Source organism: Acipenser ruthenus, chromosome 1, assembly GCF_902713425.1.
Source record: "Acipenser ruthenus chromosome 1, fAciRut3.2 maternal haplotype, whole genome shotgun sequence".
In the NCBI taxonomy this organism is placed as follows: domain Eukaryota; kingdom Metazoa; phylum Chordata; class Actinopteri; order Acipenseriformes; family Acipenseridae; genus Acipenser; species Acipenser ruthenus.
Genome location: NC_081189.1, coordinates 107196472 through 107209915, shown reverse-complemented (window position 1 = coordinate 107209915; position 13444 = coordinate 107196472). Strand labels below are relative to the sequence as shown.

The 13444-nt window shown below is 38.3% G+C and overlaps 1 protein-coding gene across 1 annotated transcript in view; it reads left to right on the top strand.

Annotated features, from left to right (window-relative positions):
* Positions 1 to 3425: 3425 nt before the first annotated feature.
* LOC117420926 (N-alpha-acetyltransferase 15, NatA auxiliary subunit-like) overlaps positions 3426 to 13444 on the top strand; it is a 51285-nt gene continuing 41266 nt past the window's right edge. The window contains exon 1 of the mRNA XM_034034688.3: positions 3426 to 3726. Coding sequence (XP_033890579.1) covers positions 3673 to 3726 — 54 coding nt within the window. The 5' untranslated portion in view covers positions 3426 to 3672. The remainder of the gene's footprint in view (positions 3727 to 13444) is intronic.

Sequence of the window (13444 nt, the reverse complement as noted above, 5' to 3'; positions counted from 1 at the left end):
AAAGCTGTTCCAAGCCGCTTTCTCCTTACTAGTGAGCTTGTTGGGGGATTCATTGCACTCCAGGATCTTCTTTATCTGTGGTCCGACGAAGACACCGGCTTTGACCTTTGCCTCAGACAGCTTAGGGAAGAAGTCTTGAAGGTACTTGAAGGCTGCCGACTCCTTATCTAGAGCTCTGACAAATTGTTTCATAAGGCCCAATTTGATGTGCAGTGGTGGCATCAGCACCTTCCGGGGGTCCACCAGTGGCTCCCACTTGACGTTGTTCCTCCCCACAGAGAACTCGGTCCGCTTGGAAGGGTCCACCATGCAGAAGTAGCAGTTGCTTGAGTGGTCAGTGGGTTCCCGCCAAATTCTTGGGATAGCGAACTTCATGGCTCTCTTTTCCCCTCTGTACCATCCTACAAAAATACATTTATTTCACCCATGACTAATGTGTAAGAGATTCTCACAACATTTTTCATATATATTTTTTCAATAACATTGAAAATTGTAAAACATTTTAAAATTAAAAACTTTTACAATTTTAAAATTTTTAACAAATTTTATAACATAAAATTCCGAGCAACAATTGTCCATCTTACCTTCCAGAGGTTTGTCTTGATCCCCGACAGGCATGCCGAAATACGCCTTGTAAGCCTCACACATCTTAGCAGATGCTTCCACAGAGTACTTTTTCGCTCTTGTCTTGATAAATTGGCCGCAGACATAGCAAAATACGTCTGCCGGATGCTTGCAGCCTCTTGATGCCATCTCAGAAAAATGCAGATATGTATCCACTTAGGCAGCTGGAACTAAACTGAACTGGTGGGCTTAAGGCCCCTGTATTTATACTACTATTTGTATTACTGGAAAGTTCTAGAAAGTTCTAGAAGTTACTCCAAGTTTACTCAGCACTGAATCTATCTGGAATGTTCTGGAAAATAGGTAAATTTCAAATATCACTGTCCTGGTCACAAAAGCAAAGTTTGTGGGGAATAATAGCCATTTTCTATACTTTTGAGGCATAAGCAATTAGGAAATAACACTTACTACCCAGGAACCAAAAAAAAAAAAAAAAAGTGTTACACGGTGATAATTAATTTAAACAATTAATTAATTTGAATAATTACAATAGTTCAAATGAATGTGCGTTAACCAACTTGAATTAATACTATATGACCATTACCATATTAGATCACCGACTAAATAAAGACAAACTATTTATCTGGTAAATAATCGGAATATTCGTTCACGTTAATTAAGACCTCATCATAATCATTTTATTTAATGACGTGTATAAGATCGAGGAATTACAATGAACACACAAAAGCACCCTCAACCACAACAAGATAGGTTAAAATAACATAGCAGCTGACTAGATAATAATACTAATGGTACTGAAAGGAAAAACTTAGAAAATCATCGTGAGGTAACAGTTCACATACACAGCAATACAGCACAAGTAAACACTTATCCCTTGAATGCATATGCTTCTATATATGTCGTTTCTCAGTAATGAATTTAACTACAGTACATGTAGAATCCTATTGCTTTGCTGACATCCAATATAAGTTCAAGGTTTCATTCTAACACAGTACAATAACTCCTCTGTCTCAATCTCAGCCCGAACTGCGCGGATCTGCTAGCAGGTGATGACGTCACTCTGCTGACAGTTCTCTCAGCTCATCCACAGAAAGTGGACGCGTCTACCGCTCACAGGCAATATAACTCGAGTCTATTTAAACCCAAGCATTTATCATTTACATGCAAAACAAACCTTGTTCGATCACAGTTTTTCTAATTATTCTACTAATAATTCTCGACTATAATTGTTTAATATGTTTAATAACAATTACACAAGTATACTTTCAAACAAGCACTTCACATGAAAATATGAGTTAAACAAATTCTCAGGCTTTTCAGACGCGCGTTAAAAGCGCAGATTAAGAAACTATTTTACCAACTTTTATGTGTGGCGATTACAATTAATTACATGGATTCCGCAAGGGAAATAATGAAATTATACTAAACGGTTCCTTGTAGACCAAAAGTCTATAGAATAAAACTTCCGTTGTAGTTCAGTTTTCCCTTCGTTGCAACAAATCCTTAAACCCAAGTGGGGGGGTGAAGGGTCTTACACAAAAAAACACTGATTTTCATATAATATATATATATATATATATATATATATATATATATATATATATATATATATATATATATATATTCTATGGGTAAATATCGGGAATTTCTTACTATGTATCGGGACGCGGGACATTTGCTAGGAAATCGGGACTGTCCCGATCATTTAGGGACTGTTGGCATTATATGTTAGTGAGCACTTACACTACAACATTTTATTACTGAATACTACGTGGCTCAATATAAGAGGATATACAAAATGCATTTACTTTGAAAAGCTGGTGCAAACATGATTTATTTTTCATTAGAGAAAATAGTGGCTTTCAAACCTGTAATCTAAATACCATTTGTCAGGAATGACCACCTGTAAAAAGAAAACAACAAAAACAAAAACAAAAAAAAAACATTAAGACTATTTTGACAGGTTGAATTCATATTGTTGCAAACATTGTTCAATCTAAACACTTTATTTTAGTGGCGACACGGGGTCTCTTGTTTTTGTTTAAACAGACTCAGGGATTGCAGATGGAAACGGAATATCCACTTTTTATTCTCTTTAACACTCGGTCCCTATGGGCTGAGACCACACCAAAACAATAAATCCCCTTACTTATATCATTTATCTCTATAGACTCAGTACCTGCTTCCTCTATTCTCGTTCCTACTCCAGTCGCTCTCACAGCCACATCCCAGTTCTCGTTCTGGCTAACCCTCATAGGCTTATTTACTGCAATTGTACTTTGCTGTCTCAATCATTCTCAATCCTCCTTCGCCTGCTTTAAATTACTGCCCCTGCCTTATACCTCGCCCCCCTCATAAACCCACCCAGACCCACTCTCTCACTAACCACTGCAGCACATTACGCTCCCCGGCTGCCTAGCAACCGTGGGAGCTGCACCATTCCTCATCGGGGGGTGAGCCGACTGGACTGCTATAAACTCACGAACCTTCCCCACAGACAGACAGACACACAGACACAGACACAGACACACAGACACAGACACAGACACAGACACACACACACACCCACCCCCACCCCTTCCCTTCCCCCATCACTAACCCTCACCTATCTACTTCCTCGCTCCCCCTATTCAAACCCCCCCCCCTCCAGCATGGTCCCATCCCGGACAATATATGCACCTATTCAATAACAAACAGACAAACAAACAACATCCCTTCAGGGTGCAGCGCCCTCTACAGTACCTCAGGTCGCTACAGAATGTTATCGTTATTTAGCGCTCCCTGGCGGCTTGGAGGACTACTATGGCCCTCCCGCAGCTCCACCTCCTTCCCAGGTTGCTGTGTGAAACTGTGAAGGGGGTCGATACGCAGGCGCAGAGTGGCGCTTGACCCGGAGGAGAAGTGAAGTGGCCATTTTGGCTGAAGGGGGCTTTCAGTCACCACGTGAGAGAGAGGGAGGGAGATAGAGCCCAAAAAGATAGACAAGAATCGGCGTACCTGTGGAGAAAGGGGGAGAGAAGAGAAGAGAAAGAGATTAACACAGTTCTCATTCACATGTGCTGAGAGCGAGGAATTCCATCCCGAACAATGCCGACAGTCACGCTGCCGCCTAAGGAGAACGCTCTCTTTAAGAGGATTCTGGTTAGTATATTTATTTGCTGCTGGCATCATGTATCTCCCGGCATACACATTCGCTACCTTCTTCTCTGCTGTATGAGTAGGACTGTCACCCTCCAGCAAAACGGCCTGCTGCAGCGGTACATAAACAGGGCGCTGCTCGGAGACTGCGAGTCACATTCTGAAGCAAACTCTTCGAAATCATAGTGGCGTGTCATATTAACCTATTTTACCCCTTAGTGCGCTTACCTTCGGACAGACTGGATATGTTGTTATGCATGTACAGTTCCCGTGAGATAAGCACTACTGTTGGTTGAGGCCAGATGCATTGTTTGATCATGTTGCCCTTATCAGACCTTGCTGGAGTGGTCTAAGGATTTTGGTACCGTCCAACCAAGTATTCCTCCATTTGAATTAAAATTGTGTGCATTGCATATTTTGTTTTGTTGCTGTGTCAGGTGTTTGATACATACCGTGTGGTTGGTTGCGTGCTGCGGAATCTAAGCTGTCATAGTGTCAGACTAGAGTACTGGTAGCACGTACTTGTGCTAGTAGATGCAACGATATACATTTTATTATCAACGCCTCCGCTTGTAATATGTGTTCTGAGAAAATGTCCTATGTTTTATAAACCTCCTGTGGTCGTTTAATTTCCACCGCTGTTTTTGTCTTTTAACTGTAACAGTTTTTGATATGTCTGAAAAACAAAACAAGAAAATGACTGTTGGTTGTGTAGGGCCTGGTTATTTTACAACACATGTCACATTTGCACTGGGTGAATTTTTTTTTTCTTTTTTAATTTGTTGGTTTCTAAACGAGTTTATAAAATCGAATTGCCCTGAAATATATTTTGACTTTCCAGTTTAAATTGATGCATGGCTTTTTTATAATACCATATAAAAGTCGTTATTCATGACCATATTTGACTGTGTGAGAGAGTAGGCCTATCCCTTTTTTCTTTTTTTTTTTTGCAAGTACTAACAGAGTTGTCATAATTGCTTTAAAAATAAATGTAATTCTGTTGTTTTAAAACAAAAGCAGCCTGAATCAAACAGATTTGAATGACAAACCTTAATCTTGCCTCAAGACCTGAATTAAGATGTAATCGTAGTGCATGTTGTACTTTTTTATTTTCATTTCCACATTTCTTTGGAAATGTTAAAGTTTTAAGTGTGTAAAAATGTCAAATGTTTTTATTGTTGCTTATTTACCGTAATTTTCTTAGCAACCTTCAAATTCCCTACAAATTTGGCCCTGGAACTAGTGTGATTTGAAGTTTCATCCAGTATAAATTCATTATTGCCCGTTTTATAGAATTGTTCAATTTACCCTCCACTTTTACTTAGAAGTAGAATCCATAATAAAACGTTTTTACTGAACTGTTCACAGTGGTTGCGTGCTTGTCATATTTTTAAACATTTATTGTCTTTTCTTATAGACTAATACAGGTTTTGATACTTGAACTGAAGGCTTTCCCAGTCAGTTCCTTTCTATACACGGGATACCCCCAAAATAAAAATCCAGGTTCATGAGGGATGCCCCTTAAGTTTTTATCACCAAAATTAAACCTGTTTCATTTTTATTGAACTAGACTAATTTAGCAGTTTGTAGCAAAACACAATTTCTTGAAAAAACTTGAAAAGCCGGTATTGGGGAAACATTAATATTTTATGCTTTACCTCCATAGTACTCTGATTTTAATTTTCAAATATGACTGGAGAGTAAATGCTAAAACTCCAGTAAAAATGACTGTGCTGCTTTTCATGAAAAAGCAGTCTTCATGATATATATATATATTTAAATATCACAAGTCTACCTGACCGAGTAGCCTACATTCACAGTATGCTGAGTAATAGTGCTGCAACGATTATCGATTCATCGATTAATCACAAATTTTGCCGTCATCGATGAATAATTTTTATCATCAATTCATCGCCTGCCCCGGTCCCTCGTCGCAGGTAGAGCCTGCTTTAAGGTCTCCACACACCAGACCCCATGTGGATTATTTTATTTTATTTTATTTATTTATTATTTTTGAATTGGCGACGAGATACTTCCGCCGCGACATGACCATACACGCCAGAATCGACACAAAGGCCATGCGGCAGGTTTGAAAACTGCCAGATATATACAACTATTACAAATTGCTATTGACAAAACTATGATCAAGACTGGTACATATTCATCAACATGATGTGGAAATTATGAGTGTCTTCTCTGATGCTATTTCAACATATATGGCAATAAATCATGCACACCGGGCTTATCCAGTTCCTTCGAAATGGACTCCCATATATTGTCTTTCAGATCTGTATCTTTGTAATTGTGTTGACCTTTGTCATAAAGCTCTGGGTATTTTTTCAACGGCAAGTATTATTGTTTCCTCCATCATTTTGGATACTGCTTCACCCAGCTGGACCACGTGCATTGAAGCTGTTCCCTGATTGCTCAATGCCCTAGTTGACATGCGACAAATCACAAAAAAATAGGATTCAATCCTATTTATATTGCATTGCTCCGGTGCCATTCTTGCGTTGTCTGTTGTGTTGCTTGTGGTGTGAAAGATACTTATCAATTATAGGTTCTATTCATTTTGTCACATCGCTGCACAGTTTCGCTTGCTGCATCACATCTGGTGAGTAGCAGCCTTTAGCCTTGTTCACAGTTTTTTTTATATATATATATATATATATATATATTACACTAGGATCAAAATCTCTTCCTCCTCCATCAGATTATTTCCCCCACACTCCCTCTTCCTTCAAACATGCAGAAGAAAACAGTTTGCTTTGTGTGCCGCCAGCATTCAGTTTGTAAACAGTCAGTTTGCCGCCCGCTCCACCCCCTTCGCATTAATGAATGAATGAAACATAAAACGAAACGTAAGTAATACTTTCTTATCAAAGTAAAACATTTTAATTTATGATTTATGTTCATCTAGCCATTTATTAATAAAAATCAAAACAGACTTTGAATCTGCATCAGTAAATATAAGAAAGTAAATGACCAGGAGCCTGTTTCATACAGAATTGCGATTTGAAAGTCAGTTTTTCTAAAGAAGAAATAAGTACAATTATAGAACGTATTGGTCAAAACAAATCGGTTCTGTTTGGCAAGTTGTTGGGAGCCCTAACTAGTGAAGAAAAGAAAGTGTCAAACGATCACGGATCAAATAAATGTTTTGGGGTTGGGGAGAGAACGGTAACAGAAGTACGAAAGAAATGGATAGATTTAGCATGCAGAACTAAATAAAAAAAGAGGCAAAAAGGAGGAAAGCATAACATACAGGCAGTGGGAAAACCAAAAGATTCCTAAATATTATTGGTGAGTAGCTGTTACAGGTATTGAGGGTGGATTGGACACAAACAGAAGAAACGAAAGCATAGCACCTCCTGTTATCTAACATAGATTCTGAGTAAGTAACCACCTATTTTGTTATCCATATAACTTAAGTAGAGCAATATTTATAAGGTAAACAAATTGTATTATTGTTATTAACTTACCCGCTGTCTCTCAAAGCCATCTATCAACAATGTCACTAAAGCGATCTGTGATATCACATTTCACCCAAATGAAGCTGTTGTGTGTACTCCCAGGGTATCGAATGACAGCATCTAGTCTAATACCAACATTTTGGCATCCCAGATCATATGAATACTAATGGAATGAAAACCTCTTCTGCATACATACAGGTGCTCATTCTCACGACATAATATGTATCTGCTTTCCATCTACGCCTCCAAGTAGCCTACTTTCAGCAAGCCACATAGTTTAAAGAAGTCAGTCATCGTCTATGTCGGGTTCTTCAGGAAAGCGTATGTAGTCACCAATGCGGTTAGACAAAGCTGTAGAAACTTTGAATACGCATCTAAAAACAGTGGCCTTACTTGTACCATGATAGTTTTCAACACATTTTTTTTTTTGCAGTGTAGTGACTTTTCGTTGTGTTTTATTTCTAATTTCTTGATATGTCACACAAATTAATTAATTCTCTGCTCTTGGCAATCGGTACTTTGATACTAATTCCTAGTCTCTATACGCATCAAAAGGGTTTGCCCGGTCCTTAAATACTCTTTCTCTTCTCATTCCTCTCAAGACAAGCTAGTAGTAGTATGAGAGCTATGATACCAACTAAAACGATTTGCAATGAAAATTACTACTTGCAGTTGGCCTCTAGCACTCGCAAGTTTCAGGGGAAAACCTGCAGCGTCGCAGCCCAGCAAAAGTTTCATGAAACACAAATTGCAACCTGCGAGGGGTCTGCGACCGCGATTCCTCGCAAATCGCTTTTATGAAACAGGCTCAGATGAGAGACCAATTTTAAGCCCTGCATGTAATTATTGTTATTATTTATTTCTTAGCAGATGCCCTTATCCAGGGCGACTTACAATTATTACAAAATATCACAGTACAAAGTATCACCTTACAAAATATCACAGGGCAGACAATCACATTACAGAATATCACATTACAGTTAAGAGTAGTTATAAAAGTACAATAAAATCAGTAGAAAATAAGATCAAACTCAAATAAGAGCAAAGTAAAGAATACAGTAAATAGTTACATTTAAGAGTGAGTTCCACAAACAACAGTCAACTTATAGTAAAAATATTTGCTTATATGGATAAAGTCCATTAAGAGCACATAAGTACAATAAATGGATAAGAACAATTTCAAATAAGAGAAGTTATCAAAAACGTGAATATAGATATGTGGAAGGGTGGTGGGCAATTCACTGACACACACGGGAGACAGAAGGTTTAATTGAAAACACCGCACTGGTGCCCAGTTTTATTATTTTTATTTATTTTCTGTTAGCCCGCAGAGGGCACTGTTGTCCGTGGCCTGAATACCGGCAACGGTAAACAGGACCACAGAAATACCAGTATTGGTAAACAGTTAATACTGGCCCACTCACGGGTGCTCTGAAATAACAAAAGGCGAAAGAAAAGGGAAAATAAAACACAGTAATAAAACTACAAAATAAAGGTGCTACTTACACAGTGCCCCCGCTGCCGCTAAGCCGGTCAGCTCGGGTCGCCGTTCTACGCTGTTATGCACTATACACTGGGGTGGCCAAGATTCCCCTTCTATTCATACATGTTCCCTCGGATATGTAACAATTTACTTTCTATAATTTTCTTTCTCTAGACTGGCTTCCTCAGCCGTGCTTACCAATTTTGGTCGCTCGCTTCAACCACTGGCGTTCTTGCCTGGTCTATGTTTACACTGGCCTTCTCAGCCAGCGTCTCTGTGTATTCCCAATCGCGGCCACCCGAATGCATAACCAAGCGCAGTACTTGTGGGCCGAGCAATCCCCCAATGCCCGCCTCTCAGCCACTCGAAGAGAGGGAAAGCCAACACACCACCCTCCCCAGCTCACCGTGTCACTGCCAGGACTGATAGGCAGATCTACGAGGCTGCTGCCCCCTTCTTGCAGTACCACACATGCGCCAGACAGTCAGCACAGACCTCCCCTGTTACAGGATATCTAACACCATTTTCACACAGAAATGTAGCTACTGTGCCGTCTCTGAAACGTTTTAACGAGTCTGTAAAATACCCTTTCACACAGCATGAAATTGTGCAATCTATGCTGGTGTAATACCGTCATAACCCTTTCACACAGCCAAAGAGATCACACGAGTACAACTTTCAAACCTGTCAATCAACAGATTATTCTAATGGCAACAACAGACTGTTCTCGTGCAATCTGAAACACTGACAAGACCCAACACATGCACGCAATGCTTAATTTGTAAAGAAAGACTGACCCTGAGAAGCGCATGTTCAAAATCAAAACATGTTTATTTGAAAGAGCATTGTACGTACTTGTGTTAGTTGTTTACAACCACGTATTCTACATCATATACAAAGTAGTAGTGCGTACAGAGAAATCGCAGGACAAATAATTAAAAATAAAAAAGCCTGTATACATGTTTTGTTATGGTTTTGCATTTAAATGGTTTAAAAAACAAACAAATTAAAAGGCATTCAGAGGACTCCAGAAGGACGACGTGGGTGGGGGGTCTGTACTGTTTTGCTTTGAGCATTCTTTTTGTTTCTGGAATTAAACCTGTATATACTGAATAAACCAAATTAATATCTGAAGAAAAGGACTGTGCATTTCTTTCATCAAGAAACAACTACTCACTATTTAAAAAAAAAAAACACCGGATACAAAAAAAAAATGAAATCCGTGCATATCCAATAAACACTGTCTGGAGCCCTGCATGTGCATTAGCGAGCAGTGATCCGTGTGAAATATCTTGAGGCTACAATATTACTCTTTTATAAAGGAATTTTCTAAAACTTGGCAATTTATATTATATAAAGAATTATGTATTTTAAAAGCAGATTTATTAAAACAATTAAGTACAGTAGTTTAGACATTTACTAGCTTATCCACAATGCTTTTTTGCTGCTAATTTTGTGAAATATTATCATTTCAATGCATGGTTTCCCACCAAGTTTGAAATCCCTGCAACAGCTGATCCTGCTTTAGTACAAAACTCATGCTGCTTTACTGTTTTTTCATCATGGTAACATCTTAAATTACCATGCCTGCTTTTTTGGCTGGAGATTATTATCAGCTCTTCATTTAACTAGGGAACCTGCTGCACAATTAAAACATCCTTAAACTCCAGGCAGTAAACAGTGTAACCGATTTATATGTGGGATAGTTGCGGCTGCTAAAGAAGATGCAACAGACGAGAAAAATCTGTTTGAGTCGAAACCTTATTTCGGCACCCTTCGATTTGACTGGCTAAAGATAACATTGGTTTATTGGAGTTCACAAATAACTTTTTTTTCAGCTTGATACGGTAATCTTTGCAATAGAAAAACGAAGGAAAACACAAGTCAGAGTGCAAAGCAACAAAGTTATAGAGAGTCCCTTTGGATCATTTTTAGTTTGTAATTAATTATAGTTTTATCTTGAGGTTAATGTTTTTGAAACTTAAACGGCACACAATTATGCTGAGGCGGGAAGTAAATGATAACGTGATAAACATTTACAGTGCAGACTATTTATTATTATTTATAATGACTTTTCCCAATAGAAAGCGAGATTCCTAAATACTACCTTTTACCATCCAAGTCTTAAGAATGAAGCCTACTGTTTGGTTTTCTGTCTCAGCAATTTGTCAGTCCCAGACTTGTGTAAAATTATATATTAAATAACCAGGAGAAAAAAGAAATGTGTTAACCAGATTATACTGCCTTTTATTGCAAAGTGTTACCTAGCAATAGCCAATCGAGTGTGTTTTTTAAGACATGCAGTGCCCGCCCACTGATCTCTCAGCAGAGTGCAAAACTTAATGATGAGAAGACGGCGTCTGCAAATTGTTGTGTTTTTTTTTTGGAGTGCATGTTAACAGCAACGAATACAAAGGAAAGAAGAAAAGTTGAGGTGGGTATGACACCGTTGCAAAGTTAGGCGGCATCTAGGGGATTTAATTTTTTTTTTTTAAATGGGAATAAAATTGTGTTCATTTTTGAATAGATAAAACCCAAATCCCTACAACACTATCAGCTCGAGGAGACGGCAACATCTTTACAATACTGTTTAAAATAAAAAATAATAAACGCCTGTAGCATCTTAGACTTCATTATATAATAGTAAACAGACTTTTTGATTCTCTGCATTGGTGTGTGCTTACTGCGTTTCTCTTGACCGATACGATAAATAATAGCTACTGTTACTACTTTGGTTTGGTAAATTAATAGGAAGGCGGTGATGAAAAGTTACAGTGCCTTGTTCTTGCTGATATTTGAGTCTTCGGGTTTCATTTACTGACAGTCATGTTTTCTAGCAATCATTGTTTAGTAGGGCGGTTTATATTAAATATTACGTCACTTATTTAATAGCCTAATCGGATAATCTCATGCATGGCAGTTTTCAGAACTTTGTCAGTGTTCATTAGTTCTAATAAACACAGTGGCTCACCGATGGACAAACGGTGAATAAAAAAACGCGCCCGTATCACCTTAAACCGTGTGAACTCGGTAATCATGGTATAGAAAAATGGTTGCAATTTCAAAACCGTGGCAGTTTTCCGTAAAACCGGTATAACGTGACATCCCTACTTCTGAGTCGTTTTCCATTGGTCAATGTCATTTTTAATGCACGTCCGATCGGATTAAATTGAACTTTTCACTCCGATCGCTGCCTATCCCATCCCCGACAACCAAGCCAAAGATCAAACCACGCCCCTGTCTTTTATGCTCATGAATATTCATGAGCCGGCAATTTCGGACTGCACTTAGGCGATAAAGAGCTCTTGTCAGGCCAAGTGAATACATCGATCGTAGAAATAACACGTATGTGTTAAGGAGGGGTGTCTTTAAACAAATCCAGGTGACTCTTGCTAAAAGAAATTCAATTGTTTTCAAAAGAGAAAGCTTGAATAGGAAATGAAGCAGACTTTACATTAGAGATAGGATAAAAGTCACCACCGGAACTCTTTGGATTCCCAAGATGCACCACATCGGTGGGGATGGAAAAAAGAGGAGTTGACTATCTTGTGTGTATATAGAAGATGACTGAGACTGTCCATCTGTTGGGCGAATTTGTGCCATATTCCCAGTTTGAAAATTCCTCCTACAAATTTCACCAACATGCAGCCACTCCTTCCCTTCTATCAGCAATGCAAGGTGCTGGACGCATGCGCTGTTAAATACTCATCGATTGTTCTCCCAATCAACAGCCTGTCCTGTGACCTCTGTGACGTATTTTTGACAGTTATTTCACGCTCTATCCAACTCGTAATTTTGTGAGTTGTACTCGTAATTTTTTGATTCATAGTCGGAACTCTGTGATTTGTACCCGTAGCTTTTCTTGAGTCGTACTCTAACTTGTATTTTTCTGATTGTACTCGTATTTGATTTGTACTTGTATTTTTGATTTGTACCTGTAATTACAAGTACAAATTATTTTTATGCGTACAAATATTTTTGACAGTGCTCTCCCTCCATACTATTTATTACTTCAGGCATTGATTTATCAGCAGAAGTATTTGTCTGATTTAGGTCTGATTTTGTGTGTGATCGGCCTTTTACGGATAATTTGATAAAAGCAAATCGCTACCTTTCTGTTCATTTTTTAACTCCAAGCTTTTCAGTTATAGATTTCATATTTTCAGTGTTTTAGAAACTTTGGATACATGTTATGCAATACATTTAGTTAGAAATGTGACCTGAGATTACGGTCATATTGTGGTGGTATGTTTTTTTTTTCTTTATTACTGATAATAATGGAATGAATAACTTATTTTATTTATAAATATGTATTTTGAAAAAAATAATCAAGTAGTGTCCATTATTGCTTATAAATAAACGTAAATATTTTTCAACAAAACTTTCAGGAAGTATTGTAAGGACCATGTCTGCCACCGATAATGTGTTGTTCCTTGGGTCATGTTATCGGATTCAAATTAAATGTTTGTTGCAGAAATTTCACAGGAATTGTTACCTGAAAATATTTCTGATTTCTTTGAAATGGAGGGGGGCAGGTTAGGTTTAGATTTTGTCACAGCAAACCAAAAATATTCCCTTCCTGGAATTTTGCACATAAGAAGCATAGACCTTGACCTTTCTTTTGACCCCCCCCCCCCCCCCCCCCCCAAGGTCATCGGTCAAATATTTAAGGTGTAACTTCGCTTGGTTGTCTTATTTCCAGTAAAGTGACACCTACCACGTCTGTAGCACAAACCGTTTTTCAGTAAAAGGTTGATTAACGTTA